A 20000-nucleotide genomic window follows, 5' to 3' on the forward strand; every position below is an offset into this window, starting at 1 on the left:
GGTTTATATACCTACAACATATGTTGTTTACCTGTCTATTCCATATAGAAGCTGTCTCTTACCCTCCACCGAAGGGTGCCAATCAGCTATGTATATATCTGACAGGTAAGTTGATTGTATGAAAAATGATATGTTATTTTTACAATAAAGTTTCATACATACTTACCTGGCAGATATATACAATTAAAGGCCCACCCAGCCTCCCCGCAGGAGACAGGTGGAAGAGAGAAAATATGATAGAAAACGGGATGGTTCCTAGTCCTGCCACCCGGGCAGGGCAGGGCGGTAGATCACCTGACCTACCTGTAGCGAGTGGCGCGAAATTTGAATTTCTGTCGGAGACGACGGAGTCTATAGCTAAGTATATATCTGTCAGGTAAGTATGTATAAAACTTTATTGTAACATGACAATATCATTTTGGTAATGTTCATACTTATATGTATCCTATATCTTTTTGGTGCAATGTAAGAGAAATTATACACCTTAGGATGAAAAATTATTTTTCCTGATTAATTCTGGCGCTTTGTTATATGAACATGAACTGTATGGCTAAAATTGTCACTGTTACTCAGTTGAAGTTTACATGTTTTTTGTAAATGATAAAGCTCAAAACAAAACCATTTTTCTTGCAGGGAGGCTGAGGGTATTAAGAGTCGTCTGAGCAATTGCTCCCAGCTTGTGGGCAACAATGAAGCATGGGCCATCCAACACCAGCTCCAGGTAAATGAAAAGAAGCTTCCTTTTTTTTTTTTTTTTAACAATTGTAATTCTGCAGTAACATATGGGTGAAATCTTTCCATCATCTTTTTCATTATCTTTTTTTAAAGTTACAGTTATTTTGGCTTGTGTTTCTTACTGCAGCTAGATTTGAATGCCTAGTTATTTAGTGTCAAAATTTTTTGCCATATTTATGGGGCTACTATACTTGCATGGGTTGTTTGATTATGTTTATTCACGAAAGTAAAATAAGTGATAGAATTGTAAATAAATTTTATATAACTTACCAAGTAATTACATAGCTATTGGTTTCACTCGGTGTCGATCACCACCTCATTGCGACACCAGCAAGAACATATCAATCAATATTGGCTTCACTCGTACGGCAGCTGTAAGTCAAATTCTGTGGTAGCGCTTCCGATGTTCAGTGCAAGTGACTAGTCCTGCCCACTAACGAGAGTGTTAGGAACAGCTCGGCAGACAACCACATTCTGTTTCTGCCATGCCTAATGTAAACATCAGGTATTTGCACCAGCTTTGTTCATTTTTTTGCCGGTTATTTAATTGGATTTCGGTTAAATATTACACTTATTCAAGCTGAAATTTGAGGAACCTTCAGGCTGAAAGCTTTCAGGATGAGTTTTTTCTTATTTTGTTATTATTATGTGGATTCAAGTTCATAAATTTTTTCCCTACTACAGCAAATTTGCATACAAGATTAAACTGAAAAAGTGTAAGGGTAAAAATGTAGCAAGGAGAGAAAAGGTGCTTAATGTTTGGTGGCGATGGGTGTAGTAAGAGTAGATGATCTTGACAGCTGAGTACCTTACTCCAAGCACCCAGGAGCACTCACCAGCTCCTGAGCTAGTAGTGCCTGGTGCTAGCTCAAAAAACCCAGCGTATGGCGCCAGCTCCTGGTCACCTGGCAACAACTCTTCCCATATCCAATTTTTCTCCTGCCACTAGCCCTTATATTTTTTAGCTACTTGCTCCTGCGCCTGGCTCCCTCATGTCTGTGCCTTTATCAGTCTTGTTTCTGGGTTACCAGAAATTAACCCCGCCACTACAGTCAAGTGACGCCTAACAAAACCTTAAATAAAGGCAAAACGAAAGGCAAATTCACTCCCTAAATATTGTCAAATGCGGAACCAGTACTTAACTTGGGTGAAGAGGCAGATTGATGATCCATAATGAAATATTAACACAAAATATGATTAAACAACAGACAGCTCTAAACGAGCGTGCAAACGCAAGGTGGCTATCGAAAAGTAAGACGTCGCAGACCCCTTCAACGGGGTAGCAGGGTGTGACCTATGGGTCAGCTCCCCGTATTTAGGGGCTTTTGATGAGGAAAAGGCTAATTGGAGGGGTTGCTGTGGTAGTGTTTAACACTCGCCTCAGGTTTATACTGGCACCTTTTATATAGGTGAGCGAGTCAGAGAGTTCTGACATGTCCAATTTAGCAGTTCTCTGGTATTATAGCAATATTTTACTAGAAATAGTGCTAAAGGAGACATATTTCACGGAGCGACGCGGCCGAGCGCAGAAATAATAATGGCAGTCTTTATCAGCTAACATTTAATCTGGATGGAAATGATTTTTAATCGGTAACTCAAATCCCAGATTTGTCGTAGTAAAGTGCGATAGCTGGAAAAGATATCGTACAACGTACCAGAGCATTTTTATCATACATGTAAGATAATTATTGTATGATTGCCAGACCTGCAGTGATGTCACTTTTGCCGACTCGGATAGGAACAGGAGGCAAAGGAAAATATTCCTTGATTCTTCGATTCCACTCAAGACCCTTCAGATGATGTGGTGAGCCTTTAGATCCTATTCCAGTTAAGCAATATAAGAAGGCCAGTACTTCTCAACCTTCATGTAGTTACACTGTAGCTATATAGGTGAGTGCCTGGTGCTGGCCAATACTAGCCCACAGCCTTCTTGTAGTCTCGCTGTAGCTATGCATCCACTTCTGAGTAACAAGTGCCCACTCCCAGGTATGTTTCTCCACTTGTCCTTGCCTTTAGAAGGATGAACAGTCATTACCTCCTTTTAAGGGGACCGTCCGCTATGGCGGATGACATGTCAACTTGAAAAAATAAAAAATAGAGTTATTACTTGTATCTATGCAGAAACATGCCTTGCATGCTTTCCAGAAGTTTCAGCCAATTATTTTCACAAATAATGAAGATGTAGCGGTTTTTAAATGATGACGTCATCGTAACTGCGTCGTCTGTATGACTTGAGTTTGACAGAATCGTTTTTGCGTGTTTATTTTTGCATATATACAGCGATTTTTTAAGAATTTTTTCGAAATTCTCATTCATCTGGTAGCAATGAAAGGTACTGTGACACTGGGTGAGAAGCGGACTGCTCAGAGCGGTTATTTATAGGCGAGACTCGGAGAAAGACTCAGTTACGCCACAGACGTCAAAGCAGTTACACGCACATAGGCACTTGCGTTTGGTTACTAGCTATTTACGTTGTTTTTATAACTTCTTAGTGAACTTATAGCAATGCCGAAGTTACCTAAGATCAAGAAGGCTACTCAGCAACTATGGCTAGCAAAATTAGCGAAGGCCAGGAGTGTGCTGAAAGAAAAACATGAAAATTAATTGTTTTCAGCTGTCCTCATTGTCTCATGTCTCGCCGTCAACATCATTATCTGGTGTCATGCTGAGGGTATTAACACCACTTTTAGGGGTAGGACCACGATCCTTGATGTAGAAATCAACAATAAAAGTACAAATAAAGTAATTATAATAATGTTGTTTTGACTTTTATAAGAAAAAAGCGAAAATTTACATAGCAAATCTTTGGGAGCTCATAACTCAAACACATACTTATGCGCATGTCGGTAACCATTACTCAGTTATTTATTATCCAATTTTAGAGAGAAAGATATCATTGGAAAGAGGAATAAAAATTGCATAATTCTGTGTGACAGAATTTTGATATCTTTTTTTCTTTTTTTAGAATTTTTTGAGTGTCTAGACTAAAAAAAAAAAAATTCATAAAAAATAAAAAAATTAAAAAATTAAAATTCTGTCACACAGAATTATTCCGTATATAAAGAAGTTTATATGGTATGATTTTCAATACAACTGATGTCATATTAGCGGAGAAAACTCTACCAATTTTTTTTTTAAATCATGATTTTTGCTAATAAAACGAAAAGTTTTGGATCAAATGACTTGAAATTTTTATATGATGAAGGTATTATATATATCTAAAACATATATGAAAATTATGTATTTTGCGTAATAAATAAAAAGAATAGACATCATAGCGGACGGTCCCCTTAAGCAACAGTTAGCTTGAATAATGTTCTTACTTCATCCTCCAGAATTTTCTAAAGGAGATGGGAGATTGGCTTTCAGCTAAATAAGAGCAAGGGAAAGCTTATTTTGCCTTTTTGTGACTTTTTGAGACTTTATGGACTTCTTAAGCTTGTTATAAGCTTGCTGTTTGTTAATTTCTGCCCTGTACAGTTTTAAATTTTTAAATTTATTTTCAATCTGTACGAGGCATTCGTCGAGTCCACACTAGTCCAATATGGAGTCAAGTCTGGATGGATACATCTAGTCTGCTCATTTGTTTGCAAGTTCCCTCGATGGTTTGCGAGCTCGCGTGGTTGGTAACAAGCCTGCATAACTCGCAGCCCCCATTTTTCTCTGAACAGAAAACAAAGTTCATTAGGAAGTCAGACCAAAGTTATTGTCTTAATTCCTCTAGGGCAGTTGGATGGATCATTGATTATTAAGGAACACACCTCCCATTCCCCATCCGAACTCCTGAAAGTATATCAGATCCATATTTCAGGATGGGGTCTTCCAGTTCAGGGACTAGTGTGTGCTTTGTCCTCTCTACAACACTTCAGGTCCTCACTCAAGCCCTTGCCTTCTTGTCTTTGACTTTTTTACTCCCTTTCCGAGCGACATGAGTCTTTACAGGATGACTGACTTTTTCCTTTCCCAGCGAAGGGAAAGAGCTCAAATATTTTAACATGAGACAGTTTTTTTTTTTTGTTTCCATAGCTCTGATTTACAGTTGGACCTAGTGCGGTGGCTGTCTGAACTTGTGTTTGGAAGTGACGTCCCTTCTTCTGAGCCCAGACCTAGACAAGACTACTCAGCGCCTTGGTTCTAGGTCAGGGAACCCATTTAGGGAACCAGGAAATTTCCGGGACGTACTCCCCAGAAGAATGGATCACTCACATCTATGTTAGGAAGCTGAAAGAGATTCACTTAGGACTTCAGTACTTCTCTACCCTAAGTTCCCACCTAGTCTGTGATACTCCATTTAGATAAAACCATAGTCCTAGCATATTTATGTAAGCAAGGAGGCTCTTCTCAGCAGCAAAGGGTCATCCTATTTCGACAGATCATCAGGCCTTCTCCCAGCCATGCACTTTATTCAGGGAACTGAAGGTTTGGTGGATATTCTGAGCCATCAGAAGCATTTCCTTCCCATCAAACAGATCGTTGATCCCCTGGTTTGTTGGGATATATGGAATCTATGAGGCAGGTCAACTTTGAACCTGTTGCCTTCCTTGCTTTTGTTCTCCAAGCCCAACCCTAGAGCATGTGCATTGAACACCATGCTTTAGACTAGTCAATCTCAGAGCTTCTCACCTTACGCCCTTCTTCATAGTCAAGGAGGCACTACATAAATTCTTAACCCATTCTGATCCATGGTAATGGTTCCTGAATCTACTTGGTTGTTGATTTATTCTCCAAGATCCTCCCCCAATCTTGGCCTCTAAGACAACCTTGCTTCAACAGATCCACCAAGGGTGGTCAGCTTTTGCCCAGACAGGCTCCAGACTCATGAACATAAGGCAAAAACAGAATGATGTTGCCTGCTGAGTCGTTCCTGACACATAGTGGGCAGGACTAGTCACCTGCAATGAACATCGGAAGCGCTACCTCGGAATTTAAATTTAAGCGGCCATACAAGTGAAACTAATAGCTATTTAATTACTTGGTAAGTATATAAAACGGTGTCCGGTAATTTCATTGCAGTAATTTCGTTGCAGCAATTTCATCGCATAGCAAATACATATTAGAGAATTTCAGTGCAAAGTAATTACATTGCAATGCATTACATCTTACATCTCACGGTAATTTCAGAGCAATAGTTCAGTACTAGTTCTAAACAAGCTGCTTTCTGCCCATCGCAAGGTAATTTCAGAGCAATAGTTCAATAGGCTGATAGTTTATTATTTCTAAACAACCTGCTTTTGCTAAAGCCATGTCTACTACTTTCCTATATAAGAAATTGTTACTTACAGTTTTATTCAGTTTTAGTTTTAGCCCTCAAAATGGCTCTTTAATACATCTTAAGCTCAAGAAATAAGAAAAAGTTCATTGATAATGGTAGTCTAGTATTTGTGAGAGAGAGAACAACTGGTGAAAATACCATTTGGAAATGTGATCAGGTTTATATAAATAAGTGCTAGGCTAGAGTTCATACAAATCAAGAATCTATTACAAAACGAGTTGGAGAACACAATCATGCAGGCAATGATGCTTGTGTTAAAGCTACTAAAGTTATAAATGCCGCAAAAGAAAAAGCCATTTCGATGCAGGAAACTACTCATTGCATCGCAACCCAGGCATCCATTGGAGTCTCACAAGCTGTTGCTGGTCAGCTACCAACCCCTCAGCATTTAAAAAGGAATATTCAGAATGCTAGAAGTGTAGCAGCACAAGTCCCTGCGAAACCTGCATCTTTATTCCAGTTAAATATACCTCCAGACTACACGATAACACACACAAATGAACCCTTTCTTTTTTTTGACAGCAATGATGGACTAGACAAAATTATATTTTCAACTCAAAGAAATTTACAGCTATTAGCCAGTGCAGATAAATGGTATGCAGATGGTACTTTCCAAACAATACCCCCTTTATTCAGACAGCTGTACACTTCATGACATAATCAATGGTGATGTTCTGCCTCTTGTTTATGTTTTAATGGCTAAACAAACGGAAAAGAGTTACGAGAAGCTTTTACTAAACTTGAAACTTTAGAGCCAACATTATCACCTAGCCAAATAAGGACAGATTTTGAATGTGCGGCAGTGAATGCTTTTAGATCAGTTTTCCCAATTCAATTAAAAAAGGTTGTCTATTTCATTTTTCACAATGTATATTTTGGTCTATTCAAAGGAATGGCCTATAACAATTGTATGAGAGCGATGCAGATTTTGCATTAAAAATGTGCATGATTACTTCAATTGCATTCGTGCCTATCGTAGATGTAGTTGGCACATTTGAATTCCGAATTGATAATAATGATTATCCTGAAAATGCACGGCCTATTTTAGATTACGTGGAGGATAACTGGATTGGACGCCTGAACCGTCGCTCAGGGCATCGACCTCCTCGATGTGATCATATTTTATAGAATTGCTTCGACGCTGCCAGGCAAGGTGCCTCTAAAACAAACAATTGTGAAGGTTGGCATCGTTCATTCAGTGAATTGGTTGGCACATCACATCCTACTATATGGAAGTTTCTAGATATTTTGAAAAAGAGCAATCAAGAAATGAAGCTAATATGGAACAGGATGTCGCTGGAACAGAGATTCCTGGCCGTAAAAAAAATATAAGGATAGTACCGTTAGAATCCAACGCATTTAACGATTATGAAAATCGAGAATTGCTCGACTATCTTAGGGGTATTGCCCATAATTTGTCTTTTTGAATATTGATGGCAATATGTAATTTTTTTCTTTTTTAATAAAAATAAATGTGAGTGTGTGTGATTTTAGTTTATCTTTGTTTTTTTAAACAATGTTTTTTATTACCACGTATTAATATGTATTAGTATTCGAATAAACACTTTTTTGATAAAAAATTATTTTATTCCCCCTTTTTAATCTTATGGTACATATAGTTATGTGATGAAATTACCGTGAGATGTAATGCATTGCAAGGTAATTACTTAGCACTGAAATTCTCTAATATGTATTTGCTATGCAATGAAATTGCTGCAATGAAATTACCACAAAGAAATTACTGCAATGAAATTACAGTGAATCATATAAAACTACTTTATCGTAAACATGTCACTTTACATTTTAAAAGAGGTAATGGCAACAAGAGATTTGTTTTAATAGTATAGCACAGTGAAATATACTGGTTATTGCCCTTTATTATTGGTTTTCTGTAGTTAGTAGGCAGTGCCTGCTGTCATACATACTTTGATTTGGCAAAATATTTAACTAAATTATAGGAGTAGAATGGAAAGGAGGCTATTTAGGAGTTCATTACTGAGGTAATGTAGGATTTGGTGCCACTGAATAGTTATTATCTTGGTCATCTTTTTGATAAATTTATTATCTTATATATCCATAGAAAATATTGATTGCATTGATTTAATACATGTAATTTGTTTTTCAACAAAATATGATGGGTATATATTTTGAATTTCTTTAGTATGACAGAACTTACTGTATTATATTTGATTTTTTATTTGAGTGTAAGTTAACTTTTTACCTTTCCCATGTAATGGGAAATATTTTGTTGTGAGGCTTATTATCTCATGAGTCACTGTGATATGAGACCACAAAAGTTTGTGTTTCTGGCACTGAAATGAGTTGCCCATAGTCTATGGGTTAACTTGCATACTTGACATCATTATAAGATCAACATACCATAAATTTCCCAGACTTTTTTTTTTTTTTATAAGAAAAGCTTGTCTGACATGTTGATATGGTTAATTATATTTCTATTATTAGGTTGTTTGTGGGCAGTTACTTGTTCACTGGATTGAGGTTGCACTTGACCATGGAGTGGAACGTGACCTTTGGAACTTAGGCTTCAGGAATACAATTACGCAACTCCAAGCACAAGCAAAAGATAAACAGGTACCTAAAGTACATATAATTGGGTTTCAAATAAGATTAAGGAATTGTAAATACCATGTACTATTTATCTCTAAAATTTTTAGAGAAGTTACTTTGCTATAAATTAAAAATAAAGTCATTGCAAGACTAGGAATTTGCCTTGGCATTTAAAAGAACTAAGGCAATTGCTTTTATGAATGTTCTAATTATCTTTTCATTTGTAGGGAGGGTCATCAGAAGCCCGAGATCTCCTTGGATGGTTCCTAAATTCAGCCAGTGGCTTCTACTTGCAACTTTTCAATCAAATATGCTCAGAATATGGCCTTGATTTACCTTTCAGAAGGTAGGTCAGTTTTTTATCATTATATGGAGAAAGCATTTCCAGATTTATGTTATGGGGTACCACTGACAATTTGCCATTTGTAGCACACTGTAGATGGTGGTAAAGGATCTTTACAGTGCTCCTTGAGCTGCTTGAATCTGCATTAGTTTCATCATATACTATACTTTCTGTCCATTCCCTTTGGCCTCTTCCCACCTATTAATCCAATTTCTTTACTTCGCTCCAATTTTCACTATTGAGTTACATGTTGATTCTTTATAACAAGAACGAAGTAAAATCATATACGTATAGTCATATTGTATTGTGTTTTCTCATTCAAATTGTATATTTGAAGAGATGAATAGTCACACTGTAGTATTGTGTTTCCTCATTATCAAACCGTGTGCTCAAGTCTGCAGTTGTGTCTTAAATTTTTGTCACTTATGTTGGGTTTTGAGAATTTATTTGTGTACATAGACCAGGGGAATTCAACTGTAGTTTGTATGTAGCCTCAACATGACATTAGTCATTTAGTATTGAAAAAAGATTTAACTTTGCCAGTAAACTTATCCATTTGCTGATTCTTGGTGATTTTTTTCTTACATTTATGTCCAAGTTTTCAGCAATTTTTTCGGATAAATCTCTAGTGATATTTATACAGAGCATGCAATTGTCATGATCTTAGATGAAGTGGAATAGCTTGGTTTAACAGTAAATTTGGGGAAATACTTAAAGGTAGTAAAATTGTGGTTTTGGTACTGCATTTGTCTTTTATTTATTAGCAAGTAATTTCTAATATCCAGGCAGTCTTCGGCTTACGATGTTCGGAGGTTAAGGCGCTTTTCAATTATATTCATCAGAAATTATTTCCAGGGTTACGACACTTGTTCCAGAGTTACGGCACCTAACAACGCTGATCTGGCAGAAGAAATATGACACCAAAAATGCAAAATAATCAATATTTGAAGGGTTTTATTTTTTTTTTTGAAAAATGGAATAAGAATGTTGTTTACATAGTTTTTAATGCACCCAAAGCATTAAAAGTAAGGTTTTCTTAGGATTTTTGCCGATGTTCCGGCTTACGACGATTTTCGGCTTACGACGATTTTCGGCTTACGACGATTTTCGGCTTACGACGCGTCTCAAGAAACCCCTGTCGTAACCCGGGGACTGCCTGTAATGTCTTGTATCACTGATCAGATGGACCAGGTTTCATTATTATTTCTGGGGAACATTGATGTGTACAAAAACCAGTACTACAATTAAGTAAGTTAAGTATATCTTAGTTTTACCAGACCACTGAGCTAATTAACAGCTTTCCTAGGGCTGGACTGAAGGATTAGATATTTTTTATGTGGCTAGGAACCAGTTGGTTGCTTAGCAACAGGACCTACAGCTTATTGCGGGACCTGAATCACATCAAGAAATGAATCTCTGTCACCAGAAATAAATTCTTCTGATTCCACGTTGGCAGAGCAGGGAATCGAACTCGTGACTACCGAATCGGTAGGCGAGCACGCAACCCACTCATCCAACGAGGAACTTTAGTGAAGTTTTGTTTATTACTTGCATGAAAATTGTCAGAATTCGGTGTCAAACAGAGATTTTGAGAATTCTTATGTACACAATTATTCAGTGATTTCAACTATATACTTATTACATACTTGCATTTCATATAATGTTAATTGTCACTGTAATTGAAAAATGAAGGTAGTCTAGCATTTTTGGGAGAAGGGGGTTAGCTGCATGTGTATATGGTGTATTCTTGCACTAAGTATTGGTTTTTATCTTTTGACGATATTACGTAGTTTTATCTGGAATGCAGACTTCAGATTTGTTAAGAGAAACGTGCAATTTTTCCACAGCTCATCTGTTTGTCAGGAAATACTGTCTTTTTTGGCATTCAAAATATTTCCAATAAAGTATGCAGTGTGATTTTTGTTGCTTTCAGGAAAGATAGTATATATGGAGCAGTTGAACTCAATGGTTCCACTAAAGACAAAAGTAAAGGAAGTAGCCTTAAAAATGCTCTTTACTTGTGTCAGTACTGTTTGGTGCATTTGGGGGATCTTGCCAGGTACCGCCATCAGGCTAAGCAAGCTGAAACATATTACAGGTAAGGTTGTAGATGTCTGGTTGATTTTATATTATTGACGGTCAGAAAGTTAAATCTTTGATGATGATAATTTTAATACACTATATTATTCAAATTTTGTATACACAGTAACTTGTTTTTAAACACAGGCATGCTGTTGTCGTAGCTCCTACAAGTGGTCATCCGTATAATCAGCTTGCATTACTGGAAGCTGGTCGAGGCAACCGACTGGCTGCTGTGGCCTTGTATGTGCGAGCAATGTGTGTACCATGTCCCTTCCCTGGTGCTCCTGCAAACCTAACTCAAACACTCTCAAAATTGTTATCAACAAGGTAAGCTTTTGTGTCTGGGGTACATCCTGAGGTAATAAATGTGGTTTTATAATAAAAGATTTTTTTCTTCCTTGCCATGGAATGCCAGTCGCGCCAATTTCTAGTGTTGTGTTATTTTACGGTGTATTGTAGTGTTAAAAGAATAATATAATTGAAAGTGTCAGAAATTATTAAGACTTGTCTTTCCTGATGGCTTAATTTAGCTTAATTACCATGTCTCGGGAGTGTGGATTTTGTTTTGCATTCATTCATGTTAAACTTAAATTCAGTGTAAAGTCTCTTTGTTATTAGTAGATATTTTAAATCTGACCAATGATTTAATATTCGTAATACTAACTTGGCTGGCTTAAAAGCATTGTGGCTGAGGGAACCGTTGCCAAGTGCATAAGTAATTTTTTTTATTAATCCAGTCTGCTGAGTTACTGTTAATTTCAGTAGATGTGAGAATCTATTTTAAAAATAGTGGAAAAGTTTTTCAATGTTATATGAGTTATTTATCTTCACATAGTACAACTTTCCCTACTCATGTTTTCACTAATGAATTTTCATTCAGAAGGAAAAAGCCAGCTGAGAATTTGTGGTGTACTCAATAGATTTTGTGATCATTCTTTTGCTTATTGTGTCAGCATTGTAATTTAATTAGAACAAAAATTTTTATGTATTTGTTATGATTGACTTTAGGATAATTGTAGGTTTCTTGCCTTTTTTCTTTCTGTTGAATATGAAAGGGGATTCATTGTGACTTTAGCTTCATAGGAAGTCTGTATAAATAGCATCTTGGTTTTCTAAGATTTTCGTCAGGATGCATTTCCAGTTCCATAAGATTGATCACCATTTCCCTTGTGTTCTGGGGTGCCAGGGTTTGTTATACTTCCTAGTACACATGTTCCTTATGAAGTATACTCTAGGCATTATTAGTTTGTTGCTGTATCCTTGTTGCTTCTATTGACATTTTTCCTAGTGTTGTGCTTTTTGTCTTTTCTCCTTGCTCTCTTCTCATATGGCTGTCTGACTGCTGCCACTTTTTTTCCCTTGAAAAGTTTAAAAATGTAACTGAGTGGTTGGGTGAAGCTACTGTGTATTAATAGTTACAGCATTAATGTTGATTCTATTGACAGGTAACTCTCCATTAACTTGGGATAGTTTCCAAAGATGATGTTTAAATGAAAATTCTATAAATAGATCATAATTTCCCCATTAGAATCAATGGTAATAAGGGGACGTAGGTCCTGAGATGGTGGGAAACTACATACCTCAGTTTGGGTTTTTGACAAGATATATTATGTGAACATTATGAGTAACATAGAGCATTAAAGATATTTTTCACAGTCTACCATTATTGCCTGACCTTCATTTTCTTTACTTTCCTTCCAATTTGTACATAACAGTACTATAATAGAGGTTTAAGTTTAGAGGCAATGGAATCTATTTTTTATTGGATACTGATAGGCAACAACATGGGAAATTTCACTCAAGGTTTTTACCATTGCTACTGTGGAGATGCTGTGTAAATAGATCATTATCCCCTTTAAATTTAATGTGTTAAATTGAAAATGTGTACAGTAATTAGAAACCAAGTACAGGCAGTCCCCAGGTTACGACAGGGGTTCCGTTCTTGAGACGCGTTGTAGCCGGAAAATCGTCGTGAGCCGGAACATCATCAAAAATCCTAAGAAAACCTTACTTTTAATTCTTTGGGTGCATTGAAAACTATGTAAACTGCATTCTTATTGCATTTTTCATAAAAAAACCCATCAAATATTGATTTTGTTCCGACACGGCATACAAACCTTCGGTCCTTTTACAATAGGAAGGTACTAGCGGCAGCTGGATAGGTCGTAAGCTTTCGAACAAGGGGTTCGGTAGTTAACTGCTTGTCCGACAGGCGCGCGCGCGCGACTGGGAGGTAAACAAATCACTTTTGCTTTCGGCCTGCTGGCGTGTGGACGTGTATCATCGCTCTCTGCCCGCTTCATCGTCGTTGCTTTCGCATGGTTGTGTTTTTCTTTTTCTATTTATCTAGTGAAACTGAATTGTAAGTACAATCATTTCATATTTATTTCCATTGAATTCAATTGTGAAATAAAGGATCTTGGTTTCTCCACGCCCTCCGATTACCCGAGTGCCGGGACTGAAGGGCATAAGTGCGGGAATTCATTTTCCCAGAAATGATCCTCGTATTGTGTATGCTCGTGCCGAGGGCGGGAGAGCGCTCGCTCCGAGCGTATATTTTGGTTGGAATGTGTAGATGAAAATCGTAAGTAGTGCTCTTTTCATTTATATTTTTTTGACCTGTAGCTCGTTGCCGAGCGAATGCGCTCGGCACGAAAACTTATTCTGTATTGAAGTGGAATCGCAAGTACAGTATTCTTTTTCATTTTCATATATTTATTTTGATTGTAGCAATACTCATTTTGGATCAGTTTCCGAGCTTACCCGGAAATTGATCCTTTCCCCTTTTTATTTGAATGAAGTGAAATCGCAAGTGCAGTTCTTTTTCATTTTCATATTTTATTGAGATTGCATTGTTTACTTGGATCAATGTTTCCGCTATTTCCCGGGAATTGATCCTTCCTTTTTATTTGTATGAAGTGAAATCGCAAGCGCAGTATTCTTTTTCATTTTCATATATCATTTTGATTGCATCAATTCATTATGGATCAAGGTTTCCATTCATAATCGGGAATGGATCCTTTTACCCTTGCGCTCGGTACCGAGGGCGCAAATGCGCTCGATCCGGCCCTTAGTCATTGTGAAGTGAATCGTAATGCAAGATTCTTTTTCATTTTATTCCTTTTATTATTGATTGCATCAATATTTATTTGGTTCAAGTTCCGCTCAGTCAGGGAATTGATCCTTATGCCCTTGCATTCGGGCCGAGGGCACGATTGCTCTCGGGCTCTTATTATTATTGTTGGGTACATGGGTGCTGTGCGGGGGTGGGGAACGAGAGACACCCCCCCCCCCCCCCCCCCCCGCTCAGCTCCCACAGATGGCCCTTCCCCTTGGGGGGGGAGGTTATCTGCGTTCTTCTCCTCGCCCGATCCGTCGAGCGCGGGGGAGGGCGCTCGGTGCCCGATGTACAATTGTATTCGGGGTCTTCCACTCGTTCGGTGTGGGGCTCACCCCCCCGCGCGAGGGGACTTCCCCCCCACTAATCGCTACTACTGTTATTTCCGCAGGTGCTACTGCCACGAGGGTGGACCTTGGTGAGGTATGGGCGTCCTTCCATTTGCAGGGCGTGCTAGTGTCCAGGGGCTGCGGTTCTATGTCTGGGCCTACTGCGGTCACCCATGGAGTGGTGACCACGCTCCAGGTGATGACGTCCCTCCTCACCTGGTGTACTCGCCTCACGTGTTAACAGTCTTGCCTACAGCCGCTGTGAAGTGCCGTTCGCCGTACCGAGAGGGGGGCGTGCCGCCGCCGCTCGTGGTTGCCGCGCTGCCGCGACCACACTTCCGCTGCCCTAGAGCTCGCCCCTGGACCTGCCGCTGGTACCAGGATGTTGCTGGCTGCTGCTCCACTTCCTGTTTTCCCTGTTTCCGGTGCTGCCTGCCGTACCTGCCGATTCTGGGCTGACTGTCCATGCAGTTGCTGCGCTGGCTGTCCCTGCCGTTGCTGCGCTGGCTGTCCCTGCCGTTGCTGCGCTGGCTGTCCCTACCGATGCTGTGCTGGCTGTGCCTGCTGTTCCTGAGATGCCCATACCTGCTGACGTCGTCCCTGTTCGTGGTGGTACTACCCCAGACTATGGTCTGTCTGTACAGGTGCGTCCGGGCCCTGTGGCTTCGGCTACAGCAGCCCCGGCTCCGCCCTGGATGGCAGATCTTACGTCGTCGTCGTCTTCATCTTCTTCATCTGCCCCGCCTTTCCCCCGCCCCTTCGAACTTCTAAGGCTTCACAGCCGAGGAAGAAGAAGGTTGCCTCCTCCCTCCTAAGAAGTCTCCCTCGGGAGCTTCTTGGGACCCGTCTCACCTCGGTGGGACGGGAGGGTTTCCTTCCGCTGGTCCTCCTGCTCCTTCGGGAGCGGGGCCCGTCTCTTCTTCTTCCGCAAGGAAGAAGACTACGGGGACCGCAGAGGGGTACCGGCTAACACCGGTACTTCCTCGCCTGGTGTCAGTGGTTCTGCCACTGCATCAGGGTCCGTCTCGGCCTCTCGTTCGCAGGAGGTACCGAGTGTACGGTCGCCTACCAGCGACCGTGCAGCCAGGAACCAGACCTCTGAGTCCGCTCAGCGTCAGGTTCACGGCACGGGGCGGAAGACTGGTGACAGCCGCTCACGCGACTCTCACCAGACCAGCTCTCACTCTCGCGGCGACCAGCTTGGCTACCCGGGGACGTGACGGTCCACGACCGGCCACGGGCTGAGGCTGGGAAGAGGTCCTCCCGTTCGCCGGTGCCAGCCACGGCTGGAACCAGCGACGTGACGTGCCGTGAGGACAAGCACCGGTCTCACTGTGACAGTGGAGCCTGCAGGTCGCCTGACCGTCGCTCTCACAGAGAGCGATCGGGTACGGCAACCAGCACCAGCTCTTCTGACACTCGAGATCGGGGCCGCTGTGCTCAGTCCAGCCGTTCTCCACAGCGAGACGGTTCGACCAGGCCTGCAGCTCGATCGCCACCGCGGGTTGACGATCGCCTGCAGCCCTCCAAGCCTGCTGGTTCTGCCAGCGAGCGAGGAGGGAGCGTCAGGTCTGCCTCTCCCGTACCTTCAACCTCCTCGGGTTACACCGGGAGGAGCGAGGTATTGAGGAGTGATCGTGAGGGGTGCGCCCCTCATGATCCCACCACGACGCCCTACGTGCCAGGCACGAGTTTCTTGGACCGGCCAGGACGTATGCGCAAGTGGATGGAGAAGACCGAGAGGGCTGTCGCTGTTCCCCCTTCTTAGGAGGAAGGTTCTCGGAATATGCTCTTGTTCGAAGGGCTTAACGGTCCCACTCTGCAAGATGCGTGACTTCCGAGATCCAGAGGAACTTTGTCGAGGTTATGGCGCTGATTCGTCAGCACAACGACCTCGGGGAAGGATCGCCGCTCCCACCAGCAGAACCACGTCTCGGCTCGAGTCGTTTTGGGGCCCGAGAGGGAACCCAAATCGACGGTGGGTCTGCCGCGATCGGAGCTTGCCGACTGTGTTGAACCAGGTAGTCTCTCGTCTCCGGACAAGAAGGCTCTCTCAGTTCTGCCGGTCGAACAAGCTACTTCACCTCCTCTACTGCGACAGAGGCGTTTTTACGTGTCTTCGGACACCGTATTTGAATACCCCTTCGGTCCTCCTGAGGTTTCGACCTCGACGAGGACTGGAATGAGTCGGAGGACGGTATCGGCTCTCTCCTGTCAGGTGTCGATCAGCCCCACCCAGACGACGTTCACAGTGGCGGCAGACCCTTACCTACAGTATGAGTTCGTAACCCTCCTCGGGAAAACGTTTTCTCCTGACGATACGTTTTCCCAGGCTCTGAGAGGCCATCGCCGTAAGGCGATGGCTGCTCCTTTTCTTCTCCAACTGCTAGTTCCGCTGGGAAGGCGAGCCAGTATCCAATTCCTCCCCCATTCCCTCTCTCCTTACGGCTACGAGGGAAAGGGGAGGGATCCTACAGAGATTTCTCTGTAAGATCCCACGTTAGGGGCTGCGCTACCGGGGGGACCTTCGGGTCCTACCTGATGTAAGCCCCGGTCGTTGAGGAGGGATAGGACCACCAGCCGATATCGTTTGACGAATTCGGGGGGGTGGGGGGTTTCGCAGAGTGCTTAGAATTCTACGAATTTCTAGCGCACTCAGAGTGTTCAAGTTTTTTTACGATCTCCAAACACTTAGGCGAGACCATGGTCCAAAGTGAGCGAGAATCCCCGATAATTGTTACACGATAATCGGGAACCTCGCTTATGCTCGAATTCCTGTAATTTCTAGCATTTGGAAGAAGACTGCTGCTGAAAGAAGAGTATCTCACAGTAGGCGATTAACTTGGAATAGAGAAGAACGGACGGGAACTTCCAGTTTGGCTTGAACTATCGTCTTCGGTATTCTGTTCACCATTGAAGCTTTCTTTGGGAAAGACTTCTCCTTCACTCTCTTGACTAGAGAACGAAGGCGGCGGTCGATCTCCAATCCTTATTCTCATTCCTCGAGAGGAAAAGAATTTAGGATGGAGGTCGTGGTACAGAACCTACAAATATACTACGTATATTACCCTCGCGACATGATTCTTTTAACAGTTGAATTGTCCGGGGGGTAGGCGCATACCGTAGTTAACTCTACGGTTTGTGACCGAGACGAATTGTATCTTAATTGAACTGCAACTCGGGGTTGCCTGCAACCTCCCAGCAGTTATCCAGTTTCGATTTTAGATACTTGGTATTGTCATGACAACACCAAATCAGCTTTTGTATTTACCGAATCCGTTTCGTTTAAATATAATTGCTCGAGCGTATTCTTTATGCACGATGGTTCTAGCCGAACGCATTCCTTCGTGGAATAATGGATTACCTGGAACAACTCAGGATGACGAGTCACCGAGAGCTACTGCGTATTGAACTGCCTGATAGCGGCTCAGTATCAGCTAGGTCTCGGAGATGCACGGTCGGTTACGTCTCTCTCTCCCCTGGTTTGATTGACTACCGAACCGTATCTCTGCCCAACAATCATGGACTTAGGTCTCTGATTAACGGGGATTCTCGCAATAATGAAGGACCATCTACTGCTGCTTTCATCTTTCTGTTTACCGCACGGTAACAGAAGTCTGTACTAGTCACCCGCTGCATCGCACCGCGATAATGCGAATGATTTTTGCAGACATCTGAGTTTGTCTTCAAAATATCTCGTATTCGTAGGTGTGCAATTATTCATTGCTCGCCCCGAATTAAACAGATATGTCAGAAGACATCGCCTACTCTCCGACCTGACAGCTCTACTTCCAAATGTTCAGCCCATGAGAAGCAGTTCTTCAGGCAGTATTTCCCTGTCTTCATTACTGAAAAGCACTCCGCTTTTTATTGCAACTACGATCCTCACCGGACAGCAATGAATAGCGGTTAGCGTTCTCAGTCTTTGTAGCACAGGTTCAGAATCTTGAGAATCCTTCTCTCGGTTCAGCTGTGAAGACGTAGGTTGCATTTTCTGTACACCTTCGTCTTCAACGACACATAGTGTTGTTTCTCCTTAGCCGAGAATCAACTATACTATGAGATATCTTGCCATCAGGGACCTCGGTCTCTAGAAGGCAATTGACTTTCGCCTGTTGGGCACATGCCTTAAGAGAGTCATCACCTTGCCTTCTGGCATCGGTGACGAACAAATTATTTGTTTAGTCTCTTGGCATAACCCTTTTAAGGCGAAGGTCACGTGACTTGCTCGGGTGCTTGGACAACTTGCCTCCTACCGAACGCAGTCAGTCGGCAGCTGTCAGAGCGCCCAAGTCTGTTACGAACTTCGCTGTGGACTTAGTTCGGTTGTTCCATAACAGTCTTTTCTTCGTCCTAACGGCTTGTCACAGTACCCATACCATCGACACCCACCATTGAGTGTCGGTGTCCTATCCACTACCGAGAAGAACAACTTCGCTGCAGACGGATAGAACCAGTATGGGTACAGGACATCACCGAAGTCGAGAAGAGGGATAGGTCATACGACCATTCCCTTCTTTTCCTCTGAGGTAATTGCATGACTTTTCCTGCGAAGTCAAGCATCCAGGGGATGGGGATTCGTGACGCTCGATTTCGTACCGAATTCGTAGCGAAGACTCTGAACCCTTCGGTTCCTGACGATCGGTTAGAGTCCTTCACAATCCCCTCCCTAATGGACTTCACCGCCTTCGATGCGAAGGAGATGCTGCTTTGTCCTGTGAAAGCGCGACCGCCGCGCTTTCTGAAGAAACTCGACATCCCAGGCTGAGTGTTGAAGACTCTTCGTCAGCACCAAGATGACCTAGAAGTACACTCCCTCGAGTTACACAAGAACTTCTCCGTGGCGCAGGTACTGAAGGCAGGGGTCTGGTACAACCAGACCACTGGCACCTCCTTCTACCTTTTGGATATTGCCCACAGGTCCTTGGATCGTTTTCCTTGGGACCCGTGGTGGCTGCTCAACACGTTGTGTAGCTAACCCAGACCCTAGCAGGCTGAACAGCATCGAGTCCTGGTGTGACTGTAAGAATAGATAAGTGAATGAGAGAGTGACTGGCTTCTCTTCCTATCTTTTTCTCCCCCTCTACCTGTGGGTAGAGGGGTACGGTCATCACCTTGCTGGATAAGGACGAGATGCCGGTGAGCTACTCGACAGAGCCCCATCCTATCCCTTTCACTAGGGATGGGAGCGAATATCCACCACTTCCTCTACAAGGGGGGGGAAGTGGATGCCAACAAGAGACAAACCATAACTTTATGTTGCCTCTTGCAAATAGGAACTTGTTCTTGTTTGCTGGTACGAAGAGATACGCTTGCCTCTCTCTTAGTACTTGGTCCAGAGGTCTGACCATTGATCCTGCGGTGCACACCCCGATCAATCGGACAGAGGCTTGGATCCCTCCCTCGCTCTTACGACCAGGGAGGCATTCCAAGGTTGGGCGAACACCAGTCTGTTCACAAAAGACTCAGATTCCTCCCACCAAGAAGTGAGTCTTCCTATTGTAAAAGGACCGAAGGTTTGTATGCCGTGTCGGAACAAATGACAATTTGTCC

General features: G+C 42.2%; 1 protein-coding gene across 4 annotated transcripts in view; it reads left to right on the forward strand.

Annotated features, from left to right (window-relative positions):
- LOC135202459 (nonsense-mediated mRNA decay factor SMG7-like) overlaps nt 1-20000 on the forward strand; it is a 148711-nt gene that overhangs the window by 63399 nt on the left and 65312 nt on the right. For 3 of the 4 annotated variants that reach the window (XM_064231858.1, XM_064231860.1, XM_064231859.1), the window contains exons 2-6: nt 634-721; nt 8471-8599; nt 8803-8921; nt 10852-11016; nt 11145-11327. In XM_064231858.1, the coding sequence (XP_064087928.1) occupies nt 634-721; nt 8471-8599; nt 8803-8921; nt 10852-11016; nt 11145-11327 (684 nt within the window). The remainder of the gene's footprint in view (nt 1-633; nt 722-8470; nt 8600-8802; nt 8922-10851; nt 11017-11144; nt 11328-20000) is intronic. The other variant, XM_064231861.1, reaches the window with a different exon arrangement.

The sequence above is a fragment of the Macrobrachium nipponense genome, chromosome 30, assembly GCF_015104395.2.
Source record: "Macrobrachium nipponense isolate FS-2020 chromosome 30, ASM1510439v2, whole genome shotgun sequence".
NCBI classification, from domain to species: Eukaryota; Metazoa; Arthropoda; class Malacostraca; order Decapoda; family Palaemonidae; genus Macrobrachium; species Macrobrachium nipponense.